Source organism: Salvelinus fontinalis, chromosome 3, assembly GCF_029448725.1.
Source record: "Salvelinus fontinalis isolate EN_2023a chromosome 3, ASM2944872v1, whole genome shotgun sequence".
Classification (NCBI taxonomy): domain Eukaryota; kingdom Metazoa; phylum Chordata; class Actinopteri; order Salmoniformes; family Salmonidae; genus Salvelinus; species Salvelinus fontinalis.
In genome coordinates, this window is record NC_074667.1 from 40240827 (window position 1) to 40260388 (window position 19562).

Consider the following 19562-nt stretch of genomic DNA (forward strand, 5'->3'; position numbering starts at 1 on the left):
GCCACCGTTGTTTTAGAGAATTTGTTAGTACGTCCAACCAGTCTCACAACCGCAGATCACGTGTACCCATGCCAACCTAGGACCTCAATAGCCAGGTTCTTCACCTGCGGGATCGTCGGGGGAGGAGGGTCATGCTGAGGAGTATTTTGTCTGTAATAAAGCCCTTTTGTGGGGAGAAATGTTGAAATTGTTTATATTTTTGTTCAGTAGTTTTGCATACACTTCAGACATATATACCACACCAGACACACCACAATGGGTTTCTACCCAAACCAAAAAACAGATTTAATGCGTCACTCAGTTATAATAGAGCCATGTCATCATGGAATGCTCTGCCACCAGAGGTTAATGTTTTTTAAAGCAAGTTTAGCTTTACACAGTTAAAAACAACAAATTGTATCACAGCGCCTCTCCTCTTTCAAAATATCTAATTTAACTGTACTGTATATAAGAATATGAATAGTGTGTAAATAGTACAACTTTTACTTTGAATTTAATGTAATATCTCATGCTGTTCTTGTCTGTAACGGTTCTGTACTTTGTCATGCATTTGTATGTTTTGTGGACCTTCTGGAAGAGTAGCTGCTGCATGTGGGGCGGCAGGTAGCCTAGTGGTTAGTGCGTTGGACTAGTAACCGAAAGGTTGCAAGATTGAATCCCCAAGCTGACAAGGTAAAAATCTGTCATTCTGCCCCTGAACAAGGCAGTTAATTGACAATAAGAAATTGTTCATAACTGACTTGCCTAGTTAAATAAAGTGTTTTTTTAAAGTGCAGAAGCTTATGGGGATGCTAATAAACTAAACTCTCTCTTGGGCCTTCCAACAAAGTTCTCGCTACCTCCTGCGTAGTCTTTTTTTATTTTTCCTTCCTTGGTCTTTGGGCTCTATGGCGCCATGTTGCTCCCTCGTTTGTTAAAACAACACTGAGCACAATATTAAGACAAAATACATTTATTTGTAGTGGTGTAAAGTATTTAAGTAAAAATTGTTTAATGTACTAATTAACTAGTGTTTTGGGGTATCTGTACTTTACTAATCATATTTTTGACAACTTTTGTGATGTTGGGTGCGTTTTTAAATTCACTCTGGAGTGCCAGAACGCGCACTGTGCCGTTGTAGCGCTTCGCTTTAGGTGCGTTCAGAACGCACAATGGGCTGGCCGAGGAGTAGGGTTGATCCGAGCGTTCTGACCTCACAACGGCAGTCAAGCACCCAAGCTAACTGGCTAACGTTGGCTAGCTTGCTAGCTACTTCCAGACACAATTAATAGAACACATCACTCTGACCATTTTACTCGCCCTAGCAGAGCTGGTTAGGCTGTTATCCAGGGCGTTGGTGACTGTGCTGCTGGCAACAATTTAATTACACTTTTTTGTTGACAAGAGTGGTCTGAAATCGGAGTACACAGGCAGAGCGAATTTACGAACGCACCCATCATTGAAGAAAAGTCCGTCTCTTGATGTCATTAGTGGTGTACCTGAGTGGCCAACCTGCTACTGCAATATGATTATTTTATTGTAAGCAATATGATTATTTTATTGTAAGCAATATGATTATTTTATTGTAACAACATGATTTCAATGAATACTGAAATTATATGGAACCATTTGCATCGATAACATTTAATTACTGATTGAAATGTAAGATATATTTTTAGGGTATTAAAATAATTGTCCTCATAATTTATATTGGCAAACTTAATTTAAAGGAATTACGTGTAAGCAGTAAGCACATATTACACAGCCTTTTAGTGGTAAGATATATAAAAATATAAAATTTGGAGGGGAAAAAAAGTCATTTGCAAAAGGAAAAACAGCGGTGATTTGACCTAATCTACAGTACTTCAGAGGTGCATTCAAAACGGTTTAAACATGGAATAAGTGGTACAAAATTAAAACATTTGCTTGCTTACAGAGCCTTGTTGGTAAAGTTTATGATTGTGATTATCTCTGTGTGTGTGTGTATATGTATATATAAATAATAAACTCACATGGCATAAATAACTATTTAATACAATCTAATGATCAGAAATATTAAAGTTTCCTTTCATTCGCTGTTTGAAGAAGCTAAACATTTTCCACGTCAGTGTCATTTCCCTGACCTGTCTTCCTGATGGGACAAACACACCTGCCTCCTTGTCAAGCGCATGAAATGGACCAGAGGAGTTCATGCCAGGCCAGTGAGTACTCCATTGGATTGAACAACGTTTAAAACACTCAACATTACACATTCTGAACACACCTACACGGAGTCTGGTGGCTCATAAAACAATGGTAAATGGGCACAGCGCCATCTAGAGCATCTCAGTCAAACCTTCCTCACTTATAGCTATATCCCAACACTGAATATATATTCCATAGATCCTTTTAAAATGATCACAGGTAATTGCATATGTTTGAATATAATGACAAGCTTCCAGAAACGTCTCAATGTCAAACCCAGAAAACAGCTATTACATCGTGGCTGATCCTCGGTATTGTCCTGTCACTCAAAACACACAATCACCACACATGAACAAGATCACCAGTCTAAAAAGGGTACTGAGGTGGGGGTTGAGGGGGGGGTCACTGAGGGGCTGGAGGTGCATTTTGGGGCTGACCAGGGGATCAAATCAAAGTTTATTTGTCACGTGCGCTGAATACAACAGGTGTAGGCCTTACAGTGAAATGCTTACTTACAGGCTCTAACCAATAGCGCAATGCACACAATGCAAACAGTCCGGTAGCCATTTGATTACATGTTCAGGGGTCTTATGGCTTGGGGGTACAAACTGTTGAGAAGCCTTTTGTCCTAAACGTGGCACTCCGGTACCGCTTGCCATGTGGTAGTAGAGAGAACAGTCTATGACTGGGGTGGCTGTGGTCTTTGATAATTTTTAGAGCCTTCCTCTGACACTGCCTGGTGTAGACGTCCTGGATGGCAGGCAGCTTAGCCCCAGTGATGTACTGGACCGTACGCACTACCCTCTGTAGTGCCTTGCAGTCAGAGGCAAAGCAATTGCCGTACCAGGCAGTGATGCAACCAGTCAGGATGCTCTCGATGTTGCAGCTGTAGAACTTTTTGAGGATCTCAGGACCCATGCCAAATCTTCTTAGTTTCCTGAGGGGGAATAGGCTTTGTCGTGCTCTCTTCACGACTGTCTTGGTGTGTTTGGACCATTCTAGTTTGTTGTTGATGTGGACACCGAGGAACTTGATGCTCTCAACCTGCTCCACTACAGCCCGGTCGATGAGAATGGGTGCGTACTTGGTCCTCCTTTTCCTGTAGTCCACAATCATCTCCTTAGTCTTGGTTACGTTGACGGATAGGTTGTTATTCTGGCACCACACGGCCAGGTCTCTGACCTCCCTATAGGCTGTCTCGTCGTTGTCTGTGATCAGGCCTACCACTGTTGCCAATCGTGTCAACCAGAAACAAGGAGTAGTGTTTACCTTTGCCCCTGTCCCACTCTCTGACGTGGGGTACTCCTGACTTGGTGTCTCTCCTCTCTTGGATCTCTACCTCCAACTTCTTCACTGCAGGGGCCTCCTCATGGGCTTCATCCTCTTCTGAAGGAAGTAATATAAGAGACAACACTTACAACAGCATTCACTACAGTCCAAAGTATATACATAGAGCAGTATACAGTCATAGCCATACAATCTATCGTGATCAGGTATCATTGTCCCCAATGCTGTATTATTGTGGGAGGTTCCTCTAACCATGGTTGTGTCCAGCTCCCTGGTTGTCCTGTGTTCCGTCCAGCTTAGTCTTCATCTTCCTTTGCCTCACCTTGGCCAACTGAGCATTCAGCAGAGCCTTCCTCTTCTCCTTCAACTGCTCCCTCTTACTGCGCTGGTCTGTTGTCTGAGAGAAAGAGAGGGAGAGAAAAGGAGAGATAATTAGTCAAAATAAAAAATTGAATTAACATCAACAATCTGCTGATTGAACTGATAAGTAATATAAGAAGGTCCTAATCTCAGGGGTTGCGGAGGCTGAGAGTAACTCACCTGGTGTCTGAGCATGTCCAGAGTCTCTGTTTCCTGCGCTGCGCCTGGTCCTGAGAAAATGCAAAGTAGCCCACACCCAGCTCACGGGCCTCTGACATGGACAGACAGATAGAGAACAGGGAGGAAACGTAGCAGTGTGAGAGATGGAGGAAGAGGCGAGAGATCAGAGAAGAGACAAGTCAATCCACAGAGAACACAACTCTCAGGGTTTGGTTCAAAAAGTACAGTAAATTCAGTTTGATTACTGTATCTATGAAACCAGTGCCATGCCAACGTTGCTTCCTGATGTCCTCGTAGTGGATTCGTCCCACAGGCCCGTTCATGGCCTCCTCCCTCTCCCAGGCTTACCTCTGCAGCTCTCCACGCATGTCCTCTGACAGTCGGTCCTTCTCAGCCAGGTCACGTCTGTGTACAAACATTAAAAAACGAAGCTCAGAACAGTATTGTCATTAACATCTTCTTCTATGAACAAACTTACATTCACTTCCATGTTTGATCAGAGTAAAATATACCCTTTTCCCTGAAAGTCTAGGTCCATTTTCTTGAACCCTGGTAGGTCTTTCTTCATGCATCTCCAAGATCGTCCACCCTAAGGAGGAATCAGACAACGGCTTCTTCAATTCCTAACCCTTGACCACTCAATGACATCTACAGTCCAATACTCTGCCTCTGCTATAGATGAAATATACAGTAGTTTGGGGCTTCATGTGCTGTGCAGACATTACCATTCCTTGCCTGGGTTCTCAGGGGGTGGGTTGGGGGAGGAGCTCTCTCTATCCTCTCTCGCTCTCTCATTGGGCATGATTCTCTCTCTTGTCAATAATCTTCTGGGTGAAATCCACCAGGAAAAGTCCCTCTGTCTCCTCATCTGACACAATGGAAAAGAGGACTGTAATTCCAATGCGAGAAATACAAATGGCATATGCAGGGCCTTCACATGTCAACCTTACATACAGAATATGACAGCATGTAATGACCAGTGTAACGAATTATAAAACTATACCAGGAGAGTCTCCTTTGGTCATCTGCTCATACAGTTTAACTTTCTCCTCTAGTTTGCATCTGTGGACAAAGAGAGACAAGGCAAACAGCAATGAGCTCTAATAGAAGGCACCGATGGTGTAGTAAATGTGTTTGTACTCACTTTGCCTTGTTCTCTTCCTCTGCCACCTGTTCCACAACTTTCTGTGCCGGAGCTGAAACACCCTCATTCTGTTTGATCCATACATTAGGTTTCTACACAGGGACAAGAACCCAATGAACGTTCTGGAGGCGAAATAGGTTGATTTACGTGTATCTGTACGGTACAAAGTTCAATACATACCTTGCTTTTGGGGGATTTGGCACTAGTCCCAGCATCTTGCCCCAATTGTTCATGTTTGAATTGCTATTGTTTCCTGTAGAGTTCAGCTTTGAGATCAACCAGATGCAGAAAAAAAGAGTACAGTACAGTATCCTGGCTTGCTATGTGTTAGCGTGCTGGCTAGATAAGTTACAAGCGTTATCTAATCAGCTAGCTATGGTTCACACTGCTGACAGAAAATGTGACAATATTAATTATTGTAAACAAGTCAACGATGAAGCAGTCACTGCATATTGCTTTTTCTTTTTATCCATGGTTGTTAGATTTCGATATAGCAGCTCAAAGTCAGCTAGCTAGTGGAAGGCAACCAATCTACAACTCGGAAGCAGCCATGTTGTTTGGGTCACGTGATAATTTAAGGGTAGCTAGCTAAGTAGATTCAGGACTGCCACCTAGCGGTGTGGAGTAAGCAACTGGCAGTCTAAAAAAATATTGATGCTTTCAATGTTGACATAATTCGTTTCTGGTTATAATGGATTTAGGCTCTTGAACATGCAGTTATGTAATATATGTATATGTATATCAGACCAAGTATAGACAGAGATTGTTATTTTACTATGTCTCAGGTATCAAATCCAATTTTATTTGTCACATGCTTCGTAAACAACAGGTGTAGACTAACAGTGAAATGCTTACTTAATGGTTATTTTCCAACAATGCAGAGTTAAAGATAATATATATATACATATATTATAACCAGAAATATACAATTTCGATGCTTATAATGATGCACAACATTCTGCCCATTAACAGCTGACAAAGAACGGAAAAACTGAAAGTTGAGATAATGTGTTCATGGCATATTTCAGTACATAGGACAGTGAATATGTCTATTGTAGACTCAGGAAATGCAGAATGTTTCTGTTGATGGACCAGCAAACAGTTGCTCAGGTATGGGTACACATTCTAAAAGGGTCTAAAGCCCACATGACAGTGTGGTGTCATCATAATAGTATGATTAAAGGTGATAATCAGCAAGAACATTTCTGTTATCAGGTTGCAACTGTGCTATTCTTGTTCTTTTATCTATTCAAACATTTGAACAATCCATCTATTCCCAGTTCCATCAACCATGACTGTATTTGCTTTAATGTGTAAACATAGAAGCAAATATGTGTTTGTATTCCAAATGTCTCAGAGGTAAACATCAGAATAGGTATATAAGGTGAAAAGAGGCCCTAGTCCAACCATATCAATGTCCAAGGTATATCTGGTGAGTACAACAATTCGTTTTCAATAAATAAGATATCAGAGGAGATTATATTTAGGTTGGGTATCTCTATTAATTTATACACAAGTAAAAAATATGTCACATTGTGCCATAGGAATGCTTTGGGTAAAAGCATCACAATATACAGTGCTTTAAAATGTTGTTACTTTGTATTTGGTGAGTTCTCTCTACGAAGCTCAAACAGCCATCCATTATGCTACTGAAGAGAAACACCGGTCTCATGATACTGATGCTGTGTACTCTGGCTCTGTGGGCCAAGTCAGTCAGTGCAGGCTCCAGCTTCCTCAGCCCCTCCCAGAAACCACAGGTAAGACAGGTAAGGTGTAGCAGACGTGTGTGTTTGTGAGTAAGGTTTATGAATTGTGTGTAAAATGTGTGTGAGTAATGTTATAGTAAATGTGTGAATAAGGTAGTGTGTGACTCACTGTCGTGGCCTGGCCCTGCAGGGTAAAGGGAAGCCCCCTCGAGTTGGTCGGCGAGACATTGAGAGCTTTGCTGAGCTGTTTGAGGGTCCCCTTCACCAGGAAGACAAACACAATACGGTAAGTGACACAAAGAAGGTTGCTGATGCACATGGATATACCTCTAACAAATAGCTCTACAAATCCAACACTGCTGCTGAATCCAAATCAACCCAATGCCCCTACCATCCACCCAGCCTCTCACTGTTTCCACCTGTTATAGACCCCCGTCAGCTCCCAGCTGTGTCCTGGACACCATATGTGAATTGATTGCCCCTCATCTATCTTCAGAGTTTGTTGTGTTAGTTGACCTAAACTGGGATATGCTTAACACCCCGGCAGTCCTACAATCTAAGCTAGACGCCCTCAATCTCACACAAATTATCAAGGAACCCACCAGGTGCAACCCAAAATCCGTAAACATGGGCACCCTCATAGATAATATCCTGACTAAATTGCCCTCCAAATACACCTCTGCTGTTTTCAATCAGGATCTCAGCGATCACTGCCTCATTGCCTGCATCCACTATGGGACAGCGGTCAAAGACCACCCCTCATCACTGTCAAACGCTCCCTAAAACACTTCTGCGAGCAGGCCTTTCTAATCGACCTCGTCCCGTCAGTCGAGGATGCCTGGTCGTTCTTTAAAAGTAATTTCCTCACCATCTTAAATAAGCAAGTCCCTTTCAAAAAATGTAGAACTAGGAACAGATATAGCCCCTGGTTCACTCCAGACCTGACTGCCCTCGACCAGCACAAAAACATCCTGTGGCGGACTGCAATAGCATCGAATTGTCCCCGCGATATGCAAATGTTCAGGGAAGTCAGGAACCAATACACGCAGTCCGTCAGGAAAGCAAAGGCTAGCTTTTTCAAACAGAAATGTGCATCCTGTAGCTCTAACTCCAAAAAGTTTTGGGACACTGTAAAGTCCATGGAGAACAAGAGCACCTCCTCCCAGCTGCCCACTGCACTGAGGCTAGGTAACACTGTCACCACCAATAAATCCACGACAATCGCGAATTTTAATAAGCATTTTCTCTACGGCTGGCCATGCTTTCCTCCTGGCTACCCCGATCCCGACCAACAGTAACCCCCCCCCCCCCCCCCACACGCTCAAGGTACTAAACTAAATCATAACCGCCATCGCTAAAGGATTGTACTGAGCAGCCGTCTTCATCGGCCTGGCCAAGGCTTTCAACTCTGTCAATCACCGTATTCTTATCGGCAGACTCAACAGCCTTGGTTTCTCAAATAACTGTGTCGCCTGGTTCACCAACTACTTCTCAGACAGAGTTCAGTGTGTCAAATCGGAGTGCCTGTTGTCCTGACCTCTGGCAAGCTCTATGGGGGTACCACATGCTTCAATTCTCGGGCCGACTCTTATCTCTGTATATATCAACGACGTCGCTCTTGCTGTGGGTGACTCCCTGATCCACCTCTACGCAGAGTACACCATTCTGCATACATCTGGCCCTTCTTTGGACACTGTGTTAACAAACCTTCAAACGAGCTTCAATGCTCTACAACACTCCTTCCGTGGCCTCCAACTGCTCTTAAACGCTAGTAAAACTAAATGCATGCCTTTCAACCGATCGCTGCCCGCACCCGCCCGCCCGACTAGCATCACTACTCTGGACGGTTCTGACTTAGAATATGTGGACAACTACAAATACCTAGGTGTCTGGCTAGACTGTAAACTCTCCTTCCAGACTCATATTAAACATTTCCAATCCAAAATCAAATCTAGAATCAGCTTTCTATTCCGCAACAAAGCCTCCTTCACTCACGCCGCCAAACATACCCTAGTAAAACTGACTATCCTACTGATCCTCGACTTCGGCAATGTCATTTACAAAATAGCCTCCAATACTCTACTCAGCAAACTGTTAATTTGCTGAATTGTAATTACTTGCTACTATGGCCTATTTATTGCCTTACCTCCTCACGCCATTTGCACACACTGTATGTAGACTTTCTTTTTGATCAATTGTGTTATTGACTGTACGCTTGTTTATTCCATGTGTAACTCTGTGTTGTTGTTCGTGTCGCACTGCTTTGCTTTATCTTGGCCAGGTTGCAGTTGTAAATGAGAACTTGTTCTCAACTAGTCTACCTGGTTAAATAAAGGTGACATTTAAAAAAGGGTCTAAAATGGCTTTATTAACATATTGCTTATCCCTATCTGTTGCTTTCAAAACCACCAAACATGCCAAGGGATGTTAAGGGCTAGGTTTAATTTGGATACTGATCAGCTCTGCCTGTTCTCAGATCAAGGCTCCTTTTGAGATGGGCATCACCATGAGTGAGGAGGAGTTCCAGGAGTATGGTGCCCTGCTGCAGAAGATCCTGCAGGACGTCCTGGGAGACACTGCCACTGCAGGTGCCCTGCGATGACATTTGAACTTACATACAGCACTACTACTCTAGTTGGATAGAGACAGTGGCGATTTTAGCCTGTAAATCTTGGTGGGGCAAACTCAACTTTTTATTTAATGCATACCAGCAAAGCCACTACACACAACACTAAACAAGACATTAATTGCACTATAACGGTGACAAACGGTGTCCACAAACTGTTAGGGCCTACATAAAGCTGTCCCAATAGCAGAGTCCCAACAGCAGTCCCAACACCTTACCACTGCTACACCTGGTTATCAGCTGAGCCTTGTCTGTCAGCAAAACAGTTAATTCAGCCTCATTTGCTACATATTTTAAAAAGAACAGCTGATATGGCTGACTTGCTTAAACAAATGTGGTTTCTACTGACAATTGAGATGTACATACTATAATACAAGAGAACGGATCAGAGGTAATCCGTAATTTCGATTAAGACATTAATGAGCGAGCTAAGACAGACTTGGTCAACATAACTATCTGTTCAGTATTTTTTAAATGTACAGCAACAGAATTCAGAACAATTGTCCAGTGGCTGTGTTCTTTTGCACATCTTAATCTTTTATTTTTATCGGCGAGTCTGAGATATGGCTTTTTCTTTGCAACTCTGCCTAGAAGGCCAGCATCCCAGAGTTGCCTCTTCACTGTTGATGTTGAGACTGGTGTTTTGCAGGTATTATTTAATGAAGCTGCCAGTTGAGGACTTGTGAGGCATCTGTTTCTCAAACTAGACACTGTAATGTACTAGTCCTCATGCTCAGTTGTGAACCGGGGCCTCCCACACCTCTTTCTTTTCTGGTTAAAGTCAGTCTGCGCTGTTCTGTGAAGGGAGTAGTATACAGCATTGACCGAGATCTTCAGTTTCGTTGAAATTTCTCACATGGAATAGACTGACGAGTTTCAGAAGAAAGTTCTTTGTTTCTGGACATTTTGAGCCTGTAATCGAACCCACAAATGCTGATGCTCCAGATACTCAACTAGTCTAAAGAAGGCCAGTTTTATTGCTTCTTTAAATCGGAAAACAACAGTTTTCAGCTGTGCTAACAATTGCAAAAGAGTTTTCTAATGATCAATTAGCCTTTTAAAATGATAAACTTGGATTAGCTAATGCAACGTGCCATTAGAACACAGATGGTTGCTGATAATGTACGCCTATGTAGATATCCATTTTTAAAAATCTGCCGTGTCCAGCTACAAGTCATTTACAAAATTAACTGTCTACACTGTATTTCTGATAAATGTGATGTTATTTTAATGGACAAAATGTTTGCTTGAACAGTAGTGTATATTCATTTTTTTGCTCAAAGCCCCACCTGCCCTGAATGACAGGTTGCCACTGGATACACTGCCTGTTCATGATGGTAGCTATAACAATTCATTAGCACATATTTGGAATTAACCATATTTGGAGCCAAAGAACAGTCATCTGCCAAATCTAAACCATCAGACAGACAGCAGAGTGCATTAAATGTTCCAGAGCAGCATTGTTTAAAATCATGTTTCTGTGTTTCAGAATGATCACAACTTGGCATAGACACGGAACACAAAGAACCTCCCATTTCCTGTTCTCCAACTTGCTTTTCTCAATTTGTCTTATACCTGATTTACTATGTGAACATCATTTGAATTGTAAAAGATGAATAAAATAACACTGCTTCATTACTCCCTGGGTCATGTTGGGTATTTGAACAGATCTCTCATCCTTATCTTCAAAGAGTTCTCTAGTAAAAAGACTTTCTTAGATTGCGGCTCATAATGGCAAAAAATCTGAATTTGAGCGTCAGGAGAATATGAAACAGCCCATCGATCTCACTAAATCTGCCAGAAATAATTATTCTTATAAATCCCCTCAGCTGTTTCCTGCAAGTATAACTCATTTGTTCTGGTCAGATTACAGTCACAGTGCAGTGAATAGGACGCTTGACATAACCCTGTGAAACATGCTAAATTATGACCATGTATTCATTGAAGGAAAGAACCCTCCTCTCTTTGTGTCTTGTTTAATATCTGTTTCAGTTCAGCTGAAGAGGCTGCTACTCAGACCTGGGGAACTAGGGCACCTCTGGCAGTGTGCTGTGGGCCACGTGTGTTTTATTAGAAGGCCTCGTCTCTACCTCCAGGCTGCCCTTCCTACATGAGTGTACTCGCATATCCGGACCTATATACAAACAGGCTCAAGTAGAACACAAAACAGTTACATGGGAGACGTGTGTCCATGAATAACTCAAAATCATTCAGTTCAATAGAGGCACTTAGGTACCATTCACACATTGAACCCATTGTCCTAGCCGCTTTTCCACCTTGATCTGGTGTGATGATAGTGTCTCTCTGGATGTGTCACTGGGTAGTCCTGTCAATCATTCTCAAATGGAAATGCTGAAGCTAAACTCTCTTAACCCATCTCTGACTGCTCACAGGAAGTGGCTAATGGACAGACCACTCAACCATTTCATGTCTCTATTAAATCTGGAACTAAAATCAACCTTATTTCTCCCTAACGCCAGAGATGTTCAGCCTGGTTCCCCCATACAAAACACTACAGAAATCTGTATAAGACAAGGCCCTATATGGACATTCAACTCAGTTTCCCTCTAGTCTATACAACCCCCTGCAAACCCTTTACACACTTAACATCTTTCCTTAGTGTATCAGACTTGAAGCATACACAATTCCTTCCCATCAAACTACACATAAAAACTGACACCAGTGGAACTAAGGTATAACTTCAAGAGTCAAGTATTAACCTTTAAAAAAAGGCCTCTGCACATAACAGGCTTGTAATACCATTACCAACCACTGAACACCAGCACCCTCAGAGGTATTTACCTGTTGAGAGTAAATTGGCCTAATGCAGCAGACTCCATGTTCTTGATAGGAGAGGAGTTTAATGAGGGGCGCTGGAGAAAGAGCTGTATTCAAAGGACCAAAGTGCTCATGTATCAATTCACATAAAAATCAGGAGAAAGTAAAAATTAGCTTTTAATTGAGTAAATAACAGCCTTCGATAGTGAGGAAGGAACCAGGAAGGGAAGGCTTCTACATCGACTAAATCAAAACCAAACCATTTCACAAGTCAGCAAAACAACACATGCAGACAGGAGGAAAAGAAATAAACACCAAAATTAAACGAATTAAAGCTTCCGTCAAATCTAATAAAAAAATATGTAAAAATAAAATAGGATTTGGATTCCAGTCGATGCATATGGAGCCTTATGTTCAGGGTGAGATCATAGTTGCTGAAACCATTGGGATCTTTTAGAACAGAGTGAAGCTCAAACGGAGCATTTCATGCTCCTAATGTCTGCTAGCCTGTTTCAGACTTAACTCCTAAAACTATGCAAGGGCTTGGGGCCAGCTAAAACAAAGCTTCACAACTACATCCTTTTTCCCTCTTACCTTATATACATTTTTCTGCAATGCGTCAACTACCAAGACGTTGAATGCCACAGGCAGCAAACAAAACCAGTTTGGAAAACATAGTTGATTTATTCTATATATTGTTTTACGATTATTATTTAATGTGAACCTTCGATAACACAATTCTCTCCTCCATGAGGCTGCCTATGTTTGAGGAGACCGAGTGTGTGTCAGGTCACTACGACAGCTACACCTTGTACTTTCCATGCCTACAAGGGTGCTAGTCATGGCCTCCGTGGTGACCTTCCCTGTCGTCGTGGTCATATGCCGTAGAGCTGGGTGGTGTTGCGTCGGATCGTGGTGAGCACCGTGGTGATGCTTTCTCCCTTCAGAAGGCTGATCTCACGCAGGGTGTGAATACCCATGCCTGGGTGGGCAAACCTACAGACATCTTTACTAACCTACCGGTACACAGAGAACAAAAATTATTTACATACATGCACTGTCAACCTTAAACTTTCACCTGTATACGCCTAGCTTGTGAATCGGTGCCCGTCGAACCACCCTCCCAAATGTGTGTTGTCGTGTGGTGTTTGTGTGTACCTGTCGGGGCAGGAAATAGGGTGCGTCTGTCTCCAGGAGGATGCGGTCGAGGGGGATCTTGCGGATCGCGTCACGTGCCTCGTATGCACTAGGGTAGGTGATGAGAGCCGTGAAGCCCACACACAGGTTGGGAAACTCCTTCAGCAAGGGCTCGATCACCGGGTAACTGTTGGTGAAACAGTGTCTGTGGAAAAGAAAGGCAAATGTAAGTCTAAGTTTAAGAAACATTCCTTGTGCCTTGTAATTCTGTTACCAAAAAAATATGTTTTAAGACATGCTCCAGTACTTTGGCGACTAGTAAGTATATATTTTTTTTACCTCCCACTTTAGGCTGGATGTTACAATGTGTAGTTCCATACATGCATAATCTATGAGCAGAATTACTGACTTAACTCAATTAGCCACGAAATCCTTAGTTTGAAAGTGACTGTTGTCTGGAAGCCGTGTGGCACCACTTCCCCTACATTTCCCCCCATGTGGACCAGCCCCTAGCAATTTGAGTTCCAGCCAATAAGATTCAGCCCCTCGCCATTTGAGTGACAGCTAGCAAGAATCACACACAGTAGAGCAAGAAAGAGAGCAATGACATGGTTCACATATGATTTTTTTCAGGGACCACTTTTGGCTCGTGGGTGCTACTTTCAGAACTACTCGCTAAAAAGAATACAAAAGTAATGGAGAATCCCTTTAAGATATTTTATTTCTCTCCCTCATGAGGGAAGATAAAAGTTCACAGACTTATAACAAGTAAATGGTAGACCTACCAATTAGTTAGTGATTTACTGATATCAAATTCTCTTATGAATTATTACGTGATTAAAACTCGTCATTCTGTTACAAAATTAGTAACAGAATTACCAAAACAGTAATGGAATTACAGATACTGAATTGGCTACAATGGGAAATCGTAGCAGCCACAAACCACAAGTTGTGTCACCTGCTACTGTTTTCCCTTCCACTGGCATACTGTTGTGTTCAGCTCAAAACTGTTTGGTTTGTGGCTGCTTTGTGTTAAACCAAGTGTTAAAACAGTCTGTCTTGACAACCACTTCCTCTCCAGTTAATGTCACCTACCCTCAGCTCTTACCGACACCTACCCATGAGCCCCCTCTTTTTCCATTTACTGTTACCAGCGTCCTCACCCACTGAGCACTGACCGACACCGGTCGTCCATTGACGTCGAAAAGTAGTTGAAATTTGGTCAGTCCACCCTGACGTTAATGTTAACGTCCACAGATGGACCGGACCAAGTCTGAACCTATCATAGATATGTTTCACAAGTTTGGACAGCATAGTACAGTGAGAGCACAGTCCAACACATTAGTACAATACAGTAAATTAAAGTAGAGTACAGTATATTGTAATGTACTAAATTATACTGTAATCCACTCTACTGTGCTATATTGTACTGCACTCTTACTCTACTGTGCTGCAATATCCAAACTTGTGAAACATGGAGAATGACATTCATATGCATTTCTGTGTAGTAGAGATCAGGGACCTATGATGTAAATCCACTTCACTTACTGTAGTTCAAAAACAAAGCAGATATTTAAGTTTTTGGAAAAGGTGGTCGCATAAAAACACTGAAGGAGATTTTACCATAATTCTGTTAGCAAAGTTATCATCTGCACAGTTCTTCCACTAAACTTGTTGATGTAATTTTTTCTGTGGAAGTTGTTCAAAGTAGTCCTTGTGTATAGACGGGTGGTTGTTTAGCAACAAAACCGACGTGTACGCGACTATGGGGCAAAACAGACGAGGTTGACTTAGACTGTTGACAACATGTAAACTATAGTTAGTCTCCAATGTTTATTGAAAACATACATTTGCGGAATGAGCACTTCTCAAATACATTGCTAGTTGTTGCTCATCTAGCTAGCAAATTGTTTTGCCATATTAGCATAGACATGACATCAGTCAAAACAAGACATGGTATCAAGAACAAGAAACCTACAATTCCCCACATGGCAGCTTCTTGTCATTGTTGATAGCCATCTGGCCATCCAGAATCACTACACAGGCTTCTGCCCCATTGAAGCGTGCACATCGTTTTCCTGATGCTAACCCGTCTATAGAGTTGTATGGATTGTTAAACTTTGAAATCTATGGTTTTTGTTCAGCACACATTTTAAAAGTGAAACAAAAAACAGTCAAATTGTAATTCTGTTACTGTGGAATTCCCCATGAACAGTATCACAGTCACACACACATGCAGACACTGACCTGTGGATTTTGTAGTCCTGGGGCACACACTTCTTCATGATGAGCAGCAGGTCATCGTCTGCGTCCCTGCAGTGGATCACCAGAGGCTTGTTCATAGCCACAGCCAGTTTCAGCTGACGTTCAAACACCTACAGGGGGCGCCAAACACTCAACACCATCACTACCTCCACCAAGCAGCAGCTTATTAACTACTTCAAATGGATCAGTTGAATGAGAGGGAGAAAATTAAGCTCTGATCATACCTCTTTCTGCCTGGATGTGTTGGTGGAGTTCTTGTGGGAGTAGTCCAGGCCAATCTCGCCAAAGGCTATAGCTTTAGGGTGTCGCATGGCCATTAGAATGCTACGCTCGTGGACCTCAGAGTACTCCTTGGCGAAGTGGGGGTGGCACCCGAACGCCCCCCAGACCAGCTCCTCCGCCAGCAGGCCCTCCCACAGCGCTTCCCGCACCATGATCCGAGGGTTGCAGAAGTCGGCGATGCAGCCGTGAAAATCAGTCGGGAAGCTGCTCTGATGCAGGCTGCGGAAGCGAGCAAAGGTGCCCCGGAAGCCCAGCTTGCCCCACAGCATGTCCAGGTGGCAGTGGGTGTCCACGAAGCCATGTTGGCTCGCCCTCCGCTGGGAGGGGTCGCATGCCCAGATAGGCTCCACCCCCACTGACATTCTCCTGGTGTTGGTGCTGTTGTCATACCACCTGGAGGGGGAGGAAGAGGAGGGGCCTCCGTCAGAGTACCTTCGGAAGGTCTGTTCACAGGGGCGGTAGGGGCTGGAGAACAGGGGGTGGATTTTGTGTGTAGCAGGCGAAGTGTTGCTGGAGCGAATAGCAGGCTCCCACAGAGCAAAGGGGTCCGGGGAGGAGGAGACACTGCTGGGGGAGCGCGGGGCACCGATGCCCCCCATGCCAGTCCTGGGTGTCCCGGGGGCAGGCGGCTGTGCACTGTTTGGCTTCTCTGGGGAGATTTGCTTGGAGGAAATGAACACCGTCCTCCATGACTGAGGGAAGGGCTGAGCTGGGCTCTCACTGGGTGACTGAACAACACCATTCAGTCTGTTTGTAGAGGGGGAGGTGAGAGAGGGTGCTGTAATACTACCACTCTGAGCATTCACAGCAGGAAAGTTGAGTTTCCAGGTGTCTGGGTGGTATGTTTGAGGCTTCGTGAAGTAAAGTAGAGAGTTAGGAATGTAGTCCAGAGCAGGTAAGTAGGAGTCACTGCTGCTGACTTCTCTCTTGGGCTCCACCTTGGCAGTGGAATGCGATGGAGACTCCTCCTGGGAGAAGGTCTCCACCACCACAGGGTCCTCAACATCTGACCAATCAGGAGACTCATCCCTTTTCAGCACCACACTCTGAGATGGAAAAGGAGAGAATAGAGAGATATCTCTGTTGAATAATAATAGGTTCAGGAACAAAATATTTATCTTAATTGAACCGCCCCCAACCAATTATCCATACTACACATGTAAATCCCTGCTAACCAACCTTTGGAACCTTCTTTCCTGTGACTCACCCTTGTGTCTTTTTTGAGACCAGTGTTCTCATCCTGTGTCCCTGTTTCCTCAAACACCATTGGGCGGGAATAGTAGTCTACGCCCTCGAGGGGAGCCATGTCCTCTGACTCGCTCTCTGACTGGGCTGAGCAGCAGTCCAAGTCAAGAGCCGTGCAGTCGTCTGGTTCCAAACTGGGCATGTCGTCATTGGCTGTATCCAAAGACTGGTTCTTTTTTGTGGACTTCTTGGCGAAAGAAGGGCTTTTCTCGGCAGTTGCTTTGGCCGGGGACTGCTTCTCTCCTCCTCCCCTGATAGCGGCGGTCAAAGCCTTCAGGTAAATTGCCTTCGACCCCTCCTGTGGGGTCCGGTCTTTCCTCTTCAGGCCACAGGCTGAAGGTGTAGGTGAGGAGACACGGCTTTCTGACTGGGATGTTGTGTCCTTGAGTACCGCCTAAGGAAAAAAAATGTTTGACATAGATATATCCAATGGAAGCAACACCAGTAAATGACATGTAACACTGGCCATCTGAGTTCATGTAGGAGAGGAGGCAAAGAAAGATGACATTTGGGAGAACAGAGCAATGGTCCGTGCATTGAATTGCTTAGCAGAGTCCACAGTCATGATTTACCTTGGACTCGGAGGGAGTGAGATCTTTCAGACATTTTCTGGAGAGATTCCTGAGCCCCTTGATTTTCCCTGTGAAGAGGTTGCTCCCGCTGGGTTCGTCTGGCGAGGTGACCTTTCTCTTGGGTGTGTCTAGGCAGATGTCCTCCAGCTCTCCCAGGCCAGCCGACACGTTCAGATCAGAGGCATTCAAAACCTCACTGGGCGACACACTCCAGCGGGTGGGCTTGGGTGCGCCACCATTGCTCTTGTGGAACTTTGTAGGCGAGCCGAGTGTTGACCGTAGCCAGTCAAACTTCACCTTCTCTCTGTTGTTGCTGTCCATATCAGAAACCCTAGTCAAAAATACAAGCAAAAGAGATGTCTGCATTATTAGTCACTAAAGTCAAACAATATCTTAAAATTGTCTTCAGAACAAGCATATAGTTCAGCGATTTGTATCCTCCCAATGTATCAAACACATCACAATTTGAAAAACACCAATAGACAACAATTTGTTAAAGTTAAGTTTTACCCTGCAGAGCTGTTTCTTTCAACCGAATTATGTTATTTTCTGTAGAAACAGACCTGAAACTCTGTTCTCCATTTGTCTTTCCAAGAGGGTTAGCACAGAGGCATAATTTCTCCCTGATGAAATCACAGAATTTAAAAAAGATGGATAACAAAGTTTCCGTTCTGTTTAAAGATGTGAAGTTTCCGACTACAGACAGGCTTGTTAGCTAGGTAGCTAACTAACCTTCACAAATCAACCTTATTTTCTTTCTCACATGTCAAAGCCACATCTCTGGTCTGGATACTGTGGCTAGTAAAATTTGGTCTGACATGTAAATTACAGGATTCTGCTACCATGCGTTAACTCAGTTGCTACCTAACCTAGCTAGCTAATGTTACCTACCTAGATACCTAGCTTAATATGTTAGCTTGGATCACATCACTTTGTTATCATCAAAATGGGTACATTACCTAATATAACATCTGATATAAGACTGATCAAATATTAACAAAACATGTATTCGAAGTGCAATTCGATCGGAGACTATATAGCTCGCTAGTTTAACAACTTTACCTTCTATGAGTATTCTGATGACAGAAGGTAGCTAGCTAACTGTAAAACAGCCACGTGCGCACTGATGAGCAAATCCACGTGACTGATTTGACGTCAAAGGGACATTTGTGATTGATTCATTGGTTGGGGTCTTTGCTGATGAGAAAAAATGTATGTCAAGCAAATATTCTTCAAGGCACCCCAAAATCAAGGGCACAATGTGGGAGAGGATGATTGACCCTACAAACCGATCTAAGGTCAGATCTTGCGTCGTTTCCTAATTGTTTCTGGAAAAGTAAACTGATTCTAGATCTGTCAATTTGCGAGTTCAAATGAAATCCTTCAATCCCTGCCATTTTGCAAGACTCCACTTGATGGCAGTGTTGTTACTACTCGGATGAATGAATAAATGCATGAATATTCTTTGCACAGATTCAATTTGTCATGGTTGTAACAGTCTAGTGTAGGTCGTAGGAGTCAATAAATGATCATATCTTAGCCCACTATGTTGTCAGTCTGGTTGGTACCAGGTATAACAATTATTAAAGGTATAGCTATGTATGCCATCCATCTAATTGTCAAGGTTAATTGGACAGATCTAGAGACCCCACCCACCATACAGCTCAAACATTACATTTTAGTTTCATATGACTGAATTCTAGGAAAACAATTATCAATACAAACAGGCTTATCTATGTTGACCCTCTTAACCTCTCAGAACTGATTAAGTTAGACTGTTGCATAAGAATAAATATGTTTTTCTATTCCTGCAATTA

The 19562-nt window shown here is 43.2% G+C and overlaps 3 protein-coding genes across 4 annotated transcripts; 1 reads left to right on the forward strand and 2 right to left on the reverse strand.

Annotated features, from left to right (window-relative positions):
- Nucleotides 1-1992: 1992 nt before the first annotated feature.
- ccdc174 (coiled-coil domain containing 174) lies at nt 1993-5695 on the reverse strand. The gene is given in 13 exon segments (XM_055915511.1): nt 1993-3549; nt 3703-3847; nt 3991-4019; nt 4022-4081; nt 4265-4395; nt 4503-4579; nt 4716-4730; nt 4733-4775; nt 4777-4858; nt 4994-5052; nt 5135-5226; nt 5315-5429; nt 5555-5695. Coding segments are annotated over 13 exon segments (1101 nt in total). The 5' UTR covers nt 5608-5695; the 3' UTR covers nt 1993-3349.
- Nucleotides 5696-6777: 1082 nt separating this feature from the next.
- ghrl (ghrelin/obestatin prepropeptide) lies at nt 6778-9442 on the forward strand. Its single transcript, XM_055918163.1, has 3 exons — nt 6778-6891; nt 7031-7126; nt 9317-9442. Exons 1-3 carry the CDS (start codon nt 6778-6780, stop codon nt 9440-9442), a joined length of 336 nt encoding a protein of 111 aa, XP_055774138.1.
- Nucleotides 9443-12403: 2961 nt separating this feature from the next.
- Nucleotides 12404-19006, reverse strand: tatdn2 (TatD DNase domain containing 2). Of its 2 annotated transcripts, XM_055915514.1 has the most exons (8): nt 18509-18590; nt 18305-18368; nt 17746-18076; nt 17136-17567; nt 15871-16974; nt 15629-15756; nt 13403-13586; nt 12404-13260 (listed from the first exon to the last, which is right to left on the reverse strand). In XM_055915514.1, exons 1-8 carry the CDS (start codon nt 18588-18590, stop codon nt 13120-13122), a joined length of 2466 nt encoding a protein of 821 aa, XP_055771489.1. In that variant the 3' UTR covers nt 12404-13119. The 2 variants fall into 2 exon arrangements, with proteins under 2 accessions (XP_055771489.1, XP_055771488.1); XM_055915513.1 differs by lacking the exons at nt 18305-18368; nt 18509-18590 and adding an exon at nt 18808-19006.
- Between the last annotated feature and the right edge of the window lie 556 nt (nt 19007-19562).

Coding starts and splice junctions, on each gene's coding strand:
- tatdn2 (XM_055915514.1), bottom strand. CDS start 18,590: ATGGTAGCAGAATCCTGTAATTTACATGTCAGACCAAATTTTACTAGC. Junction 18,077..18,304: donor GAGAACAGAGTTTCAGGTCT/GTTTCTACAGAA, acceptor ATTTTTGACTAG/GGTTTCTGATATGGACAGCA. Junction 16,975..17,135: donor GTCTCAAAAAAGACACAAGG/GTGAGTCACAGG, acceptor TTTCCATCTCAG/AGTGTGGTGCTGAAAAGGGA.
- ghrl (XM_055918163.1), top strand. CDS start 6,778: ATGCTACTGAAGAGAAACACCGGTCTCATGATACTGATGCTGTGTACT. Junction 6,892..7,030: donor GCCCCTCCCAGAAACCACAG/GTAAGACAGGTA, acceptor CTGGCCCTGCAG/GGTAAAGGGAAGCCCCCTCG. Junction 7,127..9,316: donor AGGAAGACAAACACAATACG/GTAAGTGACACA, acceptor GCCTGTTCTCAG/ATCAAGGCTCCTTTTGAGAT.